Below are 17,826 nucleotides of genomic sequence, written 5' to 3'. Positions count from 1 at the left end.
AAAGCACCGCCAGCATTCAAAACCGACCAATACATCAGCCAGAAAGGAACTGAGAAGTGGTCTGTGGTCCCCACCTGCAGAACCACGCCTTTACTGGGGATATCTTGCTAACTGCCTATAATTTCCTCCTGTTGCATGTGCATGTGAAATTGATTGTAAATCAGTGTTGACTTTTTTGATAGTTTTGTATATACAAACTATTATTATTTTGAATCAGTCAAAATCGTTAAACTAAGGAAAGCAGCAGAGATGCATATCTTTACATCATCTTTGCATAAAATTCAGTGTATTACTTCAAATGGTTTTCTTGTATTATTTATTTTTAAACCATATTCTCAAGTTGTTTAAATTCCATTTTGTGCGACCATTTGTGCCAATAATGTATTATGTACTGAACAAAAACCCCCAGAACTGGGCGGGGCCTAACAGACGCAATCTTCGGGACAGAAGTTTATATTTCCATTTAAAGAAGCAGAGATTTCACTGCCTCCCACGCGTCCCCGTGTCTAATTCCGGAGGTTTTTTTTTGTTTATTTGCGTGCTGTACAATAAAGTGTCTGCGGTCGCCCGCTGTCGTTCGGTAGGTGGCGGCAGCGGCAGCGTCGGGACGGGACACGCACGCGCGCGCGCACGCACGCACGCACGCACGCCTCAGCGCGAGCGCGTTTAATTCCGACAGCAGGCGGGGAGACGCGCGCACTTCACGCACTCTGAGGAGAACTACCACACACACACACACACACACACACACACTCACCTTCTCACACACACGCTCCTCGATGCTTAACTTCAGAGGAAACTTCACTGTACCAACGACACTCATGCGGGAATTCAAATTTAAACACTGAAACCTTTTTTCTTCCCTCGTTTTTTTTTTGCGTCCACGTTTTAACCTTTTTTTTGTGAAGGATGTACGCCGGAATGGCGAAGCGTCTTCCCCAGAAGAGGAGCTTTCTGGAGGTCTTCTGTGTGTATTTATCGCTTTCCGCGGCTTGTTCTTACAACATCGACCTCCAGCATCCCGTGGTGTTCCGCGGACCGAACGCGACGTTTTTTGGGTACTCGGTTCTGGAGCACTACCACGACAACACGCGCTGGTAAGCACGTTTATCCACGGTGACGGTGACGCCTGTCACGCACGTGTAAAAACTCTTGGCACGTGTAATATGGAACACGGGGCTGAATATTAGAAGATGTGTAAGTTAGATGCGAAGTCAGGCGCGTGCCCGCTGTCACCCCGGCCAGGCTGGAATAGGCGTGACGTCACCGACGTGCTCAGGATGACAGCGTTCGCCTTTTGGATTTAATGTCTGTGGGTTTTTTTTTAAAATGATACAAATGCGCGTTCTTGGTCGTAAACACAGTACAGAAAAATAAAAGCCTAATGACCGGACGAGGACACAGCCAGCATACATGGATTACATAGGGTGGTAGTAGCCTAGTGGGTTAGACACTCGCCTATGAACCAGAAGACCCGGGTTCAAATCCCACTTACTACCATTGTGTCCCTGAGCAAGACACTTAACCCTAAGTTGCTCCAGGGAAACTGTCCCTGTAAATACTGATTGTAAGTCGCTCTGGATAAGGGCGTCTGATAAATGCCATAAATGTAAATACATTTATACCCAGGAACACTGGTGCACACAATCAGGAAATCGGGGAGACACCACATACAACACGGACCTCACAAAGTCAGGTTAAGGACAGGATCTTCTGGCATGCAGCGGCATCAGAGAGAGAGAGAGAGAGAGAGAGAGAGAGAGAGAGAGAGAGGGATCTGTGCAGACATTGGTGATGTGGACTGTCCGGCTCTGTCTGCCTGCAACAGGGTTCTGGTGGGAGCGCCCAGGGCCAACTCCTCCTACAGCAGCTCGGTGCTCTCGCCCGGAGCCGTCTTCAAGTGCCGCGTCCACAGCAACCCAGAGCGCCGCTGCACGGAGATGGACCTGGGCAGAGGTCAGTGGTTCCGCTGTCACGTTCCACTCACTGCACACGCTCTTATCGTCATCATCTGCTGCTTCTGGACAGTGACTCTGCGTCAAAGTGAAAACAGTCTCTTCATTAGACAGCCGAAGGGATTTATCTTCACACAATATCAACGTTGTTTGAACCCTCTGTGCAGGAGTGTAGTCGGATGTTGAGAGTGCCGCACGATCATAGGTTAATCATGCCGTGCATGCGGAATATGGAATAGCGCTGGACAGGCCAGCGGAGAGGAGCCCTAAATTTCACTCAGCACCCCGCCCTGTTTAAACAGGCCGGCCTCATCGTACGCGTGTCAGGCTGATGGCCATTACTGATACCGACAGCAGACTTCATTATTCGATTTTGTGTTGTATTTGCTTTGGACGTACACTTAGGCCAAGCAATCTGTGCGCATGTAGACACCTGAGTGCTTGATGCTATATCAATATTAATTCCCCATCTGCATATTGATGTGATGCGGTTTAAAAACGTACAAAGGGCACGCCGTCTGGCTGCACAACTCCAGAAAGATCCTGATAGAAATGATTAATGCCTTTGCTCATGTTTTCCAAACCCCTGTGCCAGAATGCTTGAGCCGAAGACGTCTCATGAAGCAAAGCGCCCTTTCTTGTGGTCAAGTGTGAGACAGAGTTTATGTAAAATGTAACATGCACGTGCGTGTGCCCGCCGCTGAGATGGCTATCAACGATCAGACGCGGTTCGTAACTGGCAACGGAGCCCAACGGCGAGCGAAAGAGTCGATTTCGGGGGGGAGCGGCCTCAGTTGTAGCCGTTTACAGGAAGATCTGCTGCAACGTGGAGGCCTGTGCCCACATTTTCACTATCTGGCACAAGGGCTACTGTTTTGGGGAGATTAATCGAAAGCTAAATCTTGAAAGATGGCTATAAAGATGCACCAACAAATAACAGAATTTGTTATTTCTGTTATAAATAATATAGAGGTTTTCTATAAATCTATTTAACATATTTACAACATGTATGTAAAATCCTCTGAGTGTTTTTTTAATTCACATATTGAGAAATTCCGCAATTGTCCGGTATGTGCGCAGGATTTGTTCCTTCTGCCTTGAGACATTTTTTTGAGCATGACGTAACGGTGAAACTGTGGCCAGAACATTATCTGCACTCCACGCCAGCGCCGAGTTCTCCTTCAGTCGTACTTCAGATATCATTCATACAAGATGTCGTACCCCTGCCTTCACAGCAGCGGCGGATCTGCAGAATTTCCTGCCCTGCGCGGTGGGATCTGGGGGTAATTAAGACACAAGGAGACTCCTGTGAACTCAGGAAGGGACGGCTTCAGCTTTGATAAAACGTTTAAAAAGGAATAGTGAAATTATCCTCAGAATATGGTGCTTTTGATTATTTAAATGGTCTCTACATGTCATACCCTGCATTTTGTCTCTTTCGTCTAGAGGCTTTGCCTTTTAACAGGAATAGCAATAAAAAAAAAGTTTTTTCAAGACGCGCCTGCTTAAGGAAATATGAAATAAATAACATTTTTATCAAAGATTCCAATTATACTTCAAATCAAAGCATCAGTGGGGTCTAGTTTTCAATTAGACCCTCCAGGCTGTAAGGTCCTCTTCAAAGTCCTCTGGCAGACGCTGCTCATCTGCAGCAGAATGGGTAGAGACGAAAACCAAGCCAAAGCAAACACACGCTTTCTTGGGAGCAGTCGGTTATCCTCTCCTGTGTGCGGTCGCAACCTCCGCTGATCAGAGGGGAAGGAAGCAGCAGTAGTAAAACTCCCCTCCCTCCCCGGGCCTGCCTCCCGTCCTTCTATCCAGCCGTGAATTCATTACTCTCATGACTTCCAGGTGCAAGTGAACCGTGGGTGAAAATGGACGGGGCCGCGGCTCGGGGCCACGGCAGGCCGGGCTCTGTGACTGATGCCTTCGGATGTGGCCACTGACTGTTTGTCTCTTTCCCCAGGGAACAAGCTGAGGGAGTCTTGTGGTAAGACGTGCCAGGGGGACAGGGATGATGAGTGGATGGGAGTGAGCTTGGCACGTCAGGACAAACCCAACGGGAAAATACTGGTAGGTTTTCAGACCCACGGTGTGCCAGAGAAGGTTGCTTTTTTCCTTACTTTCTGGTAAACCACATACTTCTTTTCCCCCACACACTGGGTAAGGTTAACTAACCTCTGTGTCAGCACTAAAATTCATTTAGGATCTAGAAACTTTATTAAACCTTGAGTTGGTCCAGGTGGGCGGTTCCTATAACAAATTCCCATTTTTAACAAAATATCGTATTCGTCACCATGTGCCTGCATTGTGTTTTGCTGACTAGAGCCCAAATGCTTTTTCAGACATGTTTTAAGTTTAAATAAACTGTTTTATAAAGATTATACATGATGGGAGATTTTTGTTGATGATTATGACTGAAAGAAATGATTTTTAATGATACTTGACATAAAATAATTCACAATATGGAAATGTCCAACATCTCGTAGATACTTGACAAGTTCTGAAGGGTAAGAGGTTTAACATTTTAAATTAAATTGCAAAGGCAGATGACCTTTTTCACCAAATAATGTAGTGAACAGGGCTGGTAAATCCCACTGAGAGGCCCAGCTCAGAGCGACAATAAGCCCACTAGCTAATAATCCCATCAGAAATATGGAGAGGGCGGGCCCTTGGTCTCGGCCAAACAGATAGATACAGATCCAGCAGTCGCTCCACGTTCGAAGGCGTTTTGTGTTTCCCATACTGGCAACCAGGAGCATGCTTCTGGAAAAAATTAGACCCTAGTCATAAAGCAGATTTTGTTAATATTTATATTGAAATATCTACATCAACAAACCTTTTTGAGGTGACGGAAACAAAACGAGGCCCAATGTAAATGCTGGTTATGTGATGATAACCATAACAAATATATCAAAATATACCATGTAATATTGTTGATGAATTAAAACAAGGCTAAATATGGTTTACAAGATTAAAACTATACTAAATTGTCGAATCTTGACAAAAATGAGATTAAATGTTATTTCCTCTTGTTCCCCATATCTCCTGTCCAGTTGCACAGCCTTGATTAGTTTTCAGGATGCTTGTGATGTGTGAGCAGATGGCTGGGGTGTTGATGCGATGTTTGGACTCTCTCTACAATGAAGTGGAAAAGAGAACAGGACGTGTGGTCTATAAAGATCTAACAAATCAGAGCGTCTTCTGTGTCTGGAATGGATGTACAGTGTTTTTGAGTCTATAAGGTAATAATATAATAAGAAGATAATATAATGGTAAAGAATGTCCGCCAAAAACAACTGTACGAGCAACTCTACACACATCACATATTGCGGGTTCGACAGCCACTCTCAATGACCGACCACGTCACCCTCATTTACCCTCATACATCTGTTCATCGCGAGGCAGCAAGCAAGCTATCACGCTAGTGTTTAAGAAAACTAAAGAATGTCTTGTTGTCACTCATTATTGACGAGGCCACGGACAAAAGTATGAATAAGATTGTATAAAAAAAAAGGTCACTCTCAGGAATTTTTTTCACTATCAGCCCTGAGTGAAACTTCCTGTGAATCCCAGCTGCTACCATTGTGTTCCTGAGCGAGACTCATAACTCGAGTAAGAACCCTGAAGTTCAAGGGCTGACAGGGCTACACAGAGAGCAAGAGACAAAAAATGTAACACATGAAAACAGTTCAACAGTGCTTTATGGACAGAAGTCAAATAGTATATAAAAAAAATAAAAAATAAATTCTCATATATATTTTGTGCTGATGACACATGGTGGGAGTTGCATTGTGAAGCTGCCTATTATTGGGCATGTTTGGGGGGGGCCTCGATGGCCTCATAGGAAATGTACATATCATTATTATTATTACTGCTACTGCTTCATAGGCTTTGATATGCAGGTAAATGTGGTCTTGTGGTCTTGATCTTTTCATATTAAGACACATTAATACAAACTAGTTTTAAGAAACATTGCTCTACTAGTTGCCCTAATAATTGCTCTGATAGTGTCAGGGTGGTAGTAGCCTAGTGGGTAACACACCCGCTTATGAAGCACATACTACATACATACCCTGAAGGTCTCCAGGGGGACTATTCCTGTAACTACTGATTGTAAGTCGCATAAAGGGGGCATTTGTAAGTTACTTGACATTCTGGGGTGCATTTGCCAAACTTACATAGTTGAACCCATTACTGCTGATTACTGCTGTTAGCAGTTAGAAAGCCCCCATGATTTCCCAGAAGGATTTCTTTTTTTTTATACTTCTGTTTCGGTGCATGTATTACCCAAACCACGTATCCCCATAAAATGCACTCAGGCACTGAAGCCATCATTGTTACAAATATGTTGGCATCCACCACGTTGTTAAACTCCAGCTGGTCTCTGCATCAGTGTTCCTTCTCACCACCTCACTGAGAGCTTCTGAAGGAGAATTACTCCAGGGCCGCCTTTGAACTGGATGAAGACTCTGAACCAAACTGAGTTGTAGTTCTTGATGGAGTGGCATTAAATGGACATTTGGCCACCGGATTTTGTTTAGACTTCGACCACCAGCCAAGGTGGTCCTTTTCAAATGCAGCCCTCTCATCAGGCCTGTAGTGGATGATGAAGGCCTGAAAAGCTACGCCGGCCCGGGGAGGTGATGGGCCGGCTTTCCTGCGGTCGGCCCACTTAAAGCCACTTCTGTGACAAGGAAGGGCTGTTTCTGTATCTGCCATCAGATCAGCGGTGGTGGAATTGGTGACAAGTGACTCACAGATTTTACTTTTGGGTCTGTGAAGGAAAGGAGTTGGGTAAGTGTTGGGTTTGTCTCCCCTCCCCTTTCTGTCTCCCCTCCCCTTCGAATGAAGACGTTGCTCAATTGTACAGGCACTGAACCAGGGATAATTCAATAGGCAGAACTTCTGGGAAAAGTTTGTCATGATAATATGAAAAACCGGCAGGAGGACTGAATTTGATTCATGATGGACAAGGTGTTTCTGTGCTCAGCAGATTACCCTGCATAGACTCTCTGGCACACTTTCGTCAGATCTGGTTTCAGCACCGTGGCAAACATGGTGATGAGAGAAAACTGTGGCAGCATTATTAACGAAAAACAACACAAGCACTAAATCACATGGTCTGCTACCACCTCAGAAAAATAAAACTGCTTGACCCAACGGGCATCAGGTTACTGTAATCCATTTATTTATTTTACTAAAGGGGCTTTGGTGGTATTGGATTGCTGGAATGTATGTTTCATTTACAACCTTTTGAACTGCTCATAATGAGCCCTGTCCCAAAAAAATAATAAGATAAGATAATCCTTTATTAGTCCCACAAGTAGGAAATTTACATTGACACTGCATAATATGAAAAGTTCAACATACACATAAACAAATGCCTCCAGTACTGCCCGCTTGGTCCCCCCATCTCTGAAGGTAAAAGGAAGACACTCATATACACTCTTCTCCGTCTTGGCCCCTTGGTGTCGGAATGAACTTCCCCTCGAGGTCAGAACAGCTCAGACACTGACTATTTTCAAACGACAGCTCAAGACCTTCCTCTTTAGAGAATATTTAGATTAACTTGTAACCTTATGTACAGAAATTGTGAACAGAGTGAATAAAAAGATTGTATTCACAGTTGAGGGTCCTAATGAACCAGAACTGCACACTTCATCGATGACTCTCTTGTCAATCATGGCTTGGAATTCAGGGCTAAGCATGGCATCACCTTGATGAGCGATCTTACCAAGTGACTTGGAAAGGATCCACCTCGACCTCACATAGACTCTCCACTGGTGTCCCTCAAGGCTCGGTGCTAGGTCCCCTCCTTTCCCTCTACACGAGATCACTTGGTGAGGTCATTTCCTCACATGGATTATCCTACCACTGCTATGCTGATGACACACAACTCCTCTTCTCCTTTCCTCCCTCTGATCTACATGCTGCTTCCAAAATTTCTGCATGTCTAACTGACATCTCGTCTTGGAGGGCAGTCATCACCTCCAACTCAATCCCACCAAAACTGAACTAATATTCATTCCAGCAGATTCTTCACCACATCAGGATCTTGCTATTTACCTGGACAACTCGCAGCTCTCTCCTTCTACAACAGCCCGCAACCTTGGAGTCACAATAGACAACGAACTCTCCTTCTCGACTCACATCAGCAATCTTTCCCGCTCATGTTGATTCCTTCTCTACAATATAAGACAAATCCGTCCTTATCTGTCAACACAGGCCACCCAGATACTGGTTCGGTCCTTAGTAATCTCAAGACTGGACTACTGTAACTCCCTTCTAGCTGGTCTACCACTATATACCATCCGACCTCTACAACTAATACAAAATGCAGCAGCACAACTAATCTTCAACCTTCCCAAATTCTCCCACACCACCCCTCTGCTACGTTCCCTCCACTGGCTCCCAGTAGCTGCACGCATCAGGTTCAAAATACTGATGCTGGCCTACAAAGCCAAACATGGAGTAGCACCATCCTACCTCACAGCCCTTATTACACCTCACACTGCACCTCGTATACTCCGAGCCTCCAGTACTGCTCGCCTGGTCCCCCCATCTCTGAAGGTAAAAGGAAAACATTCATCTAGACTCTTCTCCGTCTTGGCCCCTCGGTGGTGGAATGAACTTCCCCTCGAGGTCAGAACAGCTCAGTCACTGAGCACCTTCAAACGACAGCTCAAGACCTTCCTCTTTAAAGAATATTTAGATTAAATTGTAACTTTCTTATTGTCGAAGTTGTGTACAGAATCTACAACAGAGTGAATAAAAAGATTGTATTCATAGTTGGGGGTCCTAGTGATCCGGAATTGATCTCTTCATCGATGGTAACTTGAAAGCACGTTGTATGTCGCTCTGGATAATGGCGTCTGCCAAATGCTGTAAATGTAAATGTAAACAAATAAATAGTCCTAGAAAAAGACAAAACAGTTGTAAAAATAAAAATAGATCAGTATATACATACAAAATATATTTGTGAAATTGTACATGTATAGAATGGATATGTATATACAGATATTGCACATAAGAACAATGGAAATGGTGCACTGGATGTGTGTTTTTGCAGAGCCTGACAGCGGTTGGCAAGAAAGTGCTTCTGAATCTCACTGTCCCACATCATGGGTGCCGGAGGCTGCATCTGAATTTGATTAATTTTTATTCATTTAATTTGATTCATAATAAATGAATTAAAGGTGATTTGAACATGGGATCCTTCTTAACAGTAGCCAGTGGGCTATAAAGGGATGCTGAAAAGTCTATACTGTCAGCTGATGCTCATATACAGAACTCTGTGTTTTATGTTTTCCTCTGCACCATGGAAGTGGGTTTTGTTTTGTTTTTGTTTTTCCATTTTTTTTTTATTGCTTAGTAATTTTCGAGGGAGATGCATGTTGATGCAATGCTGAGGCTTAGAGCTGAAGTTGTCATGACGGTGCAGCAGCACAGAGAGGAACTGTGTTTCACAGCCCAGTGTCCCTCAGCCAGGGAGTCATCTGACTTGCCCTGAGTGCCAGCATTCTGTGACACTCCAGTGTTCATTTCAAACGAAAAAAGAACCCCGAGTTTTCCAGCAAGAGAGGAGGAGAGAGCTGAACCTGACCCTGTGCCCGGAGCCCGTTACTTTCTTGCCAGATTCGTGTGTTTTTAGAGTAGCAGAACCTGGAAGTGCTCATTAGACCATATTCACTGACAGTCTGCTGGACTGTTTAGATGGAAAACAAGCCGGGATTAATGGAGAGAGCGGACATGTTTTTAGGGTCGAGGGGCTTCCTCGTTTATGGACCGTTTAAATGAAAACAGGGAAGCCCGTCCCTGCTTCTCACATTTTTTTGATTCATTTGTTTATTTATTTATGTGATTTTCGCTCATCTGTTCCCACCGTGGCCACTGAACTCAGTGCACCACAGTTTTCCTGGCTGCGTATTCTGCCCTGAGGAACTCGGTCAGAAGCTGAATTTTGAAGCACAACATCTTGAATCCTCTGTGAACAGTATTTATCCATTGAGCAGTTAAAGATCGGTGCTGATGCAACAGGTCACTATCAGATTAAATGTGTGTCTCGTTCCCATCTTCAGATTATTTATTGTGCGTACTTGGATGCGTTCATTTGTTAATCGTTCTTTCCCTGTTCTTTTTTTGCAGGCTTGCGCTCATCGCTGGAAAAATGTTTTCTACGAGACAGAATACGTTCTTCCCCATGGATATTGTTCCATCATCCCGCCAAACCTGCAGGGCCGAACACAGGCCCTCATTCCCTGCTATGAAGGTATGCGCTTCAGTACAGTGGTTTTCCAGCAGTGTATCACCCAACTTGAGGATTTTGTTCTCCACCACCTCCGTGCTGGTGTACTATGTGTTGTTCCTGGCAAAACCAGCAATGGTCCCGTTTTCATAACTTGCATCCAGCATCTCGCAGCAGCAAAAAAAAACCTCAATGTGTTTCCGATACACTACCGATGAAAGGTTTACGGTCCTTTAGTATTTTTTTTAAATTTTTTTTTTTTTGAGGGTGCCCCTAAAAGTCTGAACGGTAGTGAATATTTCGAGAGAAGAAGTGTAGTGTGATCTGCACAGTTGATGGTGGTGTCATTTTTGATAAATTTGTCCTTCACTAGGTCACGGGTTCAAATCCCATGAGTCTACTACGATCTCATAAATCGTGTGCTGTGGATAGACAAATGTGCATGCATATATATTTAACCAGTTCATACTTGGATCACTTTTTAGGAAGTGAAGAATCTGTAACACTGGACATAAAAATTGCACAAGTGAGGAAAAGTTGATCCATAAGGCAGAAGGGAATTGGTAAACATGAAAAAAATGACTGACAGGCACATCTGAACACTAAATACTGAATACAAAATTCTTATGAAGTGTTATGCAGCTGAATCTTAATTTAAAGACCAACCGCATTGTCATAAATGCATTTCATTAAAATTGACTCTCCCAGGACATTCAGATCCCAAACCCGTGGCTGCACACGCCCTTGTCCTGTGATGGAAAAATGAGGGGAGTCAAGTTCAGCAGATTCTCAGCAGGTTTCACCGTGAGTTATGGAGCTCACGTCTGATCCAAACCTCTCACTGGTGTTCTGGCATCAACGGCTGGCACTGCTAGGTCCTTAGATTGTGCTCTCAAAAATTAAAACAACAGAACAGTGAGTGTGGGGGGGGGGGGACTTGAGGGACGGCCCTCGCCGTAAAACATTGCGCGTCATGCACTTAGGCCGGGGATCCGAGGGAGCCTCTTCCCCGGGCGACGCACATGGAAGAAAAAACATTTACATTACGAAGTGATAGCGGCGCTGAAGGCGGCGTTGAAAAACAGTAATTGGCCTGGCCTTCCCACGCTGCTCTGGGTTCTACTCCCTGAGGGCAGATGTCCCGAGCTGGCATCCAGACCACCTAGTTTTACTATATGAAGGTCTGCTGTGATTGGCTCAGCTCGAGCCATCATTTATAGCGCTTTTTGCTTTCATTGGTCAGTGTTCAGGTCGTGTGAAATTACATTCCATTAACCTTGTTTCCTCCAAAAAGACATCACCAGCAATCACAAAAGGCGTCTTTCACTATCACTGTTTATTTTACCACACATGAGATATCGCCTTTCATGGTCTGTTTTTGTTTGATGGCGCACGCTTGCTTCCACCGCCGCATTTCCCCCTCGTTCCACTTGTGGGTCACTGAGCCAGTGGCCCGCTTCCTTCCGCTGCTCTGCTTCGCTCCGGTGTGCCGTGCAGCCAGCCAGGGACCCGTGTTGTACGGCACATTTGCAAGGATCCAAGGCCAATATTTTCGGTAACATAAGAACAGCGCGTCTCTCACCCTCCCCCCCAACACAACTCCTCCGCCTCTAAGTGTGAGTTTCTGTCGAATGCGCCGCTGCTCCGGTGCAGCGAGAGGCGGCCCACTGCCCCCAGATTCCTGTTGGACGGAGACGGGGCTTTGACTAGCTCCATATGGAATGCAGGAAGGCCTCCAGTAAGTGCTGGCTCAGGCACACAGCGAAATAATTTGCGGTTTGTTTTTTCTTGCAGACCATAAGAAGATGTATGGGGAAGAGCACGGCTCGTGCCAAGCGGGGATAGCGGGTGTTTTTTCGGAGGTCAGTAGCAGTGCACCATTTGGCTGTTTAATGTATCTGACCCCCTGTCATTCTGCACGCGGTCTTGTGGTTTTGCGAGCGACGCAGTATTTGGTGTGCAGCCCTGTTTCCTATGCGGCTCTCTGTTCTCGTCAACTGAACTCATATTGTACCAACAGCAGAGTGTTGTTTTTCCGTTCATGTTCCAAAAATATTTCAATTACTCTGAGGCCATACAGGATATGTTTAGCATTTTTACATATCATTCTACAAATCCATCCAGACAATTGGTAAATGAAATGTTGTTGCATGATCAAAAGTGCTTTTGCCACATAAGATATTTGATCTTGTTACTACCTTGTGTAAAGTACAGCCAACCCATTAAAGTCTGGTCCAGGAATCCTTCTGAGACAGTTCCTGCACTCTAAAGCTCTCATATCAACCAAACATTCTCTCCTCTCTTCTGTATCTTAACAGCATTCTTTGGCAAATAGACGACCAAATGCAGTGCATTTAGGGTAAAACACAATAAACTGATGGTGAAACATGTCAGTATTATGGTTTAAAGGTTATATAGAACACGTCGCTAGAATTTAGAATAGAATAATTGATGTGAACACAGGACCAGCAGTACTTTCACAGAGATCAGGAGGTCCTGAGAATTTGAAGAATAGATATGGGGAATGTTTATCTACTGATAAGACTACCAAGACTACCATTTACAGTATTTATCAAAAGCCCTTATCCAGAGCAACTTACAGTTTGTAGTTTTTTACCTACCAGGGCTACTACCTGGCCAGCATCACACTCTCTGGCATAACAAATATACTGCCTTTTTCCAGAAAACTGAAATGTTCAACTTTTAGTATATGTTTGGCTAGTAGAAAATGTGATTATATGTTTATTTGCATATCAATGGACAGTGGGGGAAATATTGCATATATTTATATATAAATATATTTGGTTAGGCTGTTTTCACCAGCCATCAGTATTAATTCAACAAAATCACTCCACAGATATACAAATATACATCTGGAAAGTTTTTACAGCGCATCACTTTTTCCACAGTCTTATTCCAAAATGGATTAAATGCATTTTCTCCTTGAGAATTCATACATAATGACTCCATGAAGATAGTTCTCTTTAGGTTTTGGCAAATTTATAAAATAAATAAATAAATAAATCTGCGAAATCACATGTAAAAGTATTCACAGTCTTTGCTCAATACTTTGTTGATGCACATCTGGCAGCAATTACAGACTGAAATCTTTTTGAATATGATGCCACAAGCTTGGAACACCTATCCTTGGCCAGTCCGGCCCATTCCTCTTTAAAGCACCTCTCAAGTTCCATCAGGTTGGATGGGAAGCGTCGGTGCACAGACATTTTAAGATCTCTCCAGAGACGTTTAATCAGATTCAAGTCTGGGCTCTGGCTGGGCCTCTCAAGGACTTTCACAGAGTTGTCCTGAAGCCACTCCTCTGTGCTTAGGGTCGTTGTCCTGCTGAAAGATGAACCATCGCTCCAGTCTGGAGCAGGTTTTCATCCGGGATGTCTCTGTATGTTGCCTCTTTCCCTCTATCCTGACTAGTCTCCCAGGTCCTGCAGCTGAGAAACATGCCCACAGTGTAATGCTGCCACAACCATGATTGACTGTAGGGATTTCCTCCAAATCTGAACTGGCAATCACAGAAAAGAGTTCAGAGAAGATAATTTTGTCTGAGAGTCCTTCAGGTGCCTTTTGGCAAACTCCAGGTCTGCCATGTTCCTTTTGCTGCAGAGATGGTTGTCCTTCAAGAAGATTCTCCTCTGCGCACAGAGGACTCTCTGCGGTCTCTGCTCTGACATGAACTGCCAAATGTGGGACCTTATATAGACCGGTGTGGGCCTTTCTAAATCAGGTCCAATCAACTGTTTTTTGGTGAACTCCAATTAAGCTGAAGAAACATCTCAAGGATGATCAGGGGAAACAGGAGGCACCTGAGCTCAATTTTGAGCTTCATGGCAAAGGCTGTGAACACTTATGTACATGTGCCTTCTCAGCTTTTTATTTTTAATAAATTTGCCAAAACTTCAAGTAAACCTTTTTCATGTTGTCATTATTGGGTGTTTTGTGTAAAATTATGAGGAAAGAAATGAATTTAATCAGTTTTGGAATAAGGCTGTAACATAATACAATGTGGAAAAGTGTTCAGACTGTACGTCTCACTGCACGTGTTCTTTGAGTTGCAAATAATGTCCCAAATGTTGCTCAAGATTTAGAAGTTATGAAATAATGTCTGTAATCTGTTTCATGTATATTTTTGTGAAGGTTACTGCCATCTTGAGATGCTTCTTGTGTTACATAAAAATCTCACAGACATGAGGAAAAATTGATTTTTACTTCTGATGATGTTTCCTTGACTTTATTCTGGCCTTTTTGTGTGTGTATGTTTTCAATACGTTTCCCCAGTGTTATCCCATTTCATTTCCCATGACTTTATGTATGGAGTTTGACATTATGAATTCTTAATATTTGTTTGTTTTGTGTTGATACCAGTGTTTAGTGAACTTACATTTTTTTATGTAAAATTGTGCAAAACTAATTTTCCCATCAACCAGCTGACCCAAATAGTAAGTAAGTGAAAATCTTCCTTAATAGTGTCCTTCCGAACATTTCTACAGGGAAGTCGCACCATAATTAGTGACTGGAAGTGGTTTAGAATAATTGTATGAAGATGATTCAGATGTGTACACACTTTTTTTCTGGTAGAAAGATTTCTGAGTCAGGGGTCAAAATTTCGACCCTATAGAGTGAATATTTGGTAAGAATATCAGGCTTATGTTTGTATGAAGGTGACTGCATTCTGTGTGTTTAACCTAAATGACCCCCAGGGCACACACTCTTTTTCCTGTTTGTATGTTAAACTCATTAAACTTGAGCGTGTGTGGTTGTAGATAACTGCAAAACAAGAGAACTGATTCTTTGTGTGTTGGTAACATGATCCCATTGCCCCAGTGTAGTGGTACACGTTGTAGTCTATGCCACAGAAGACCCTCACGGCAAATGTGAAACTTCAATTTGACACGCAATTCTTTTCATAATGCCTTTGTGGGAGTACGGCTTCACCCATTCGTGGGTTCCAACGTTAAAAGCAAGCCTGGAATTCCTCTAAGCTCAGCGTAACCCGTGAATGATCAAAGGAGAACGTGACAGCTGGCATTCACGTTTGTGGTCTGGGCCGCAGCAGATAGCACAACATCATTTGTGGCTGCTGGTTAACCAAACGCTCTCCTGGAATTCCACAGTATGGTTTTGCAATAGAAAGTGCCGTGGGCCAGAATATGATGGCCTGTGACAGATATCTAGATGGTTCATGTTTTTTTGCAAAGTGAATATTTGTGTTTTATCAGGAACTTGTTGTGATGGGAGCACCTGGTTCGTACTACTGGACTGGAACAGTCAAAGTATTAAACATGACCTCCAATTCTTTCTACAACCTCAATAAAGATGACATATCATCTCGCAGATACAGCTATTTGGGTAAGGGTCTGCTTCCACTCCCTTTTAAAGTAATCAGCTCCTCAGCTACAGTACACACAACGCTGAAGGACTATGCAGTTCCACGTACCATCAATTTACCTGAAGTGTCACTGACCCCATCCTCTAGACAGCACAAATCCTACAAATTCTCCTCCACATAAGCCTCACATCTTATGTTTTTTTATAGGCTACGCTGTGGCGGCAGGACACTTCTCCTCAACCACTTCCATAGATGTTGCTGCTGGTGCACCTCAAGACAGTGGTGGTGGAAAGGTAGCTTTTTCTTTCTGCTGATCATTTTGGCCACTTTAGCTGACAGATCCATGTATCTGATTCAGGTGTCTCTCTCTCTTGTCAGGTTTATATTTTCAGAATCGAAGGTGCAACTTTGGTAAAGATTTTTCAAGCCTCGGGCAAGAGGGTATGTACATCAGTACTATTTGGCATGTGTTCAGTATGGCTTTTATCAGGGCAATGTCTAAAACCGGAAGTCGTATTTGTACAACTTTCTGCTACGCTTATCAGACGAGCACTTTGTAGTGTCCTGGGGAGCAGCTAGTCGTTTTCTTTTGGGCTCCACACTGCTTGTGTTTATGGAAAGAAGTGAACAGTGGAGACTCCCCAGGGTTTCCAGACAAATGTCTACATAAATATATGTTTCACAAATACATTTTTGCGTCGCTAATGTCATTTGATCTAAGTGAATACTTCCTGGTGCAGTGGTCTGTGCTGTATGTCGGTGGTGTGATCTGACCTCTGTGCTCTGTGGCTCGGCTTGATTCCAGATGGGCTCTTACTATGGCTCCTCATTGTGTGCAGTTGATCTGAATGGGGATGGGCTTTCAGACCTGCTGGTGGGAGCTCCCATGTACAGCGAGCAACGAGACGAGGGACAGGTCACCGTGTACCTAAGCAGGTCCAATGTGAGTTAGACCTGTGTGTGTGTGTATGTTTTCAATCAGTCAAGACAGCTTCAATGCATCCTTTATTATTCATTATTGAGTAGATTTACTGTGGTTTTTATATTTAAAATATAATTACATCAATACACTTTATACCAACAGGGGGTGATGGTAGAAGTTGCTGTGTTGAACGGGGATAATTCTTACAATGCCCATTTTGGAGAGTCCATCTCTGCTATTGGTGATATTGATGATGATGGTTACCAAGGTCAGTATCACAACTTCTTTAACTGAAGAGCTTCTAAGCAGGGTTTTCATCAATGTATGTTATCAATTTTACAGTTACCCTTTTTTTTTATCTATCTTTGGAGTTTTGTGCATCCAAGAAAATATGGGCACATTCTGTTTTTATTATTATGAGGTAATGAGAATCTTACGGAAATGTGTTTTGCCTCCTGCTGTTCTCCCCTCACATCTAACAAACACCCTCCAGCCACTTTATGATCCAATCACAGGCTTTTCTTGGCAAGCATTTTATGCTTGAGACCTACAAGAATATTTTCTGTTTCCACTCTTCAGCTTTTTTTAATTCAAATCGGGCACATGGAGCATTCCCGTGGCACAGTCACTTTGTATGATATCAGGATATCACATTGTCTGATACATTAGATATCCTTTTGTCTGATGTCCACAGGAGGTAGTCTGTTCTCCTGAGCAAAAAGGACTCAGAATAGTGAATAATTCAGAAGTAGATTAATGAAGTGCTGAATTCAGACGTGCTGTTTCCAAATCAAACAAAGTGAGGAAGAAATGCTCTCAGTGCAAGGCTTAGCACACTGGAGCCCGGGAGCTACCGTTGCACGTGTGCAAAGCCCCTGAGCCGATCACATCTCTGTGCAGAGGTCATATCTGTGAGCATTTACAAGATGTGTTTCTGTCACGACCTCAGGATATTCACCCAGCTTGTAAAGAAATGCAAGGAAATGCTGTTTGCGAGTGAAATGCAAACCAGGTGATTACTGCAGGTTATATTAGTGCGGTATGTTACTCATTAAAAAAAGTAGAATGGTCAGCATTCCCAGTCCCAGTAAATGAAATCTATAAACCTGATTCCCCTGTATGTATCTAAAAACAACACGAGGGTGACGACGTGCCGGTTAGACATCCTCCTGTGTTTTGTTGGGGCTTAAACAGGGGTCGTAAATATAAATGAAGTCCCTGGTTTTTCATGCCCCTGTTTCCACCCCTGCAGAAGTCTCACTGGTTTTATGAGCAGTGACAATACTTAAGTGTCTATTAAGTGACTTAATAGTGCGTTTCCCAAGCCGAGACTGGCCTTAAGCAAACAAGGCTTTAT

General features: G+C 43.6%; 1 protein-coding gene across 1 annotated transcript in view; it reads left to right on the top strand.

Annotated features, from left to right (window-relative positions):
• The first annotated feature begins 462 nt into the window (after positions 1-462).
• itga9 (integrin, alpha 9) overlaps positions 463-17,826 on the top strand; it is a 52,404-nt gene continuing 35,040 nt past the window's right edge. Inside the window, exons 1-10 of the mRNA XM_028988535.1 lie at positions 463-1,097; positions 1,829-1,956; positions 3,922-4,028; positions 10,104-10,227; positions 11,998-12,065; positions 15,438-15,567; positions 15,755-15,840; positions 15,926-15,988; positions 16,353-16,490; positions 16,632-16,737. Coding sequence (XP_028844368.1) covers positions 910-1,097; positions 1,829-1,956; positions 3,922-4,028; positions 10,104-10,227; positions 11,998-12,065; positions 15,438-15,567; positions 15,755-15,840; positions 15,926-15,988; positions 16,353-16,490; positions 16,632-16,737 — 1,138 coding nt within the window. The 5' untranslated portion in view covers positions 463-909. The remainder of the gene's footprint in view (positions 1,098-1,828; positions 1,957-3,921; positions 4,029-10,103; positions 10,228-11,997; positions 12,066-15,437; positions 15,568-15,754; positions 15,841-15,925; positions 15,989-16,352; positions 16,491-16,631; positions 16,738-17,826) is intronic.

The sequence above is a fragment of the Denticeps clupeoides genome, chromosome 8, assembly GCF_900700375.1.
Source record: "Denticeps clupeoides chromosome 8, fDenClu1.1, whole genome shotgun sequence".
In the NCBI taxonomy this organism is placed as follows: Eukaryota; Metazoa; Chordata; class Actinopteri; order Clupeiformes; family Denticipitidae; genus Denticeps; species Denticeps clupeoides.
This window is presented reverse-complemented; position numbering and strand designations above follow the sequence as displayed.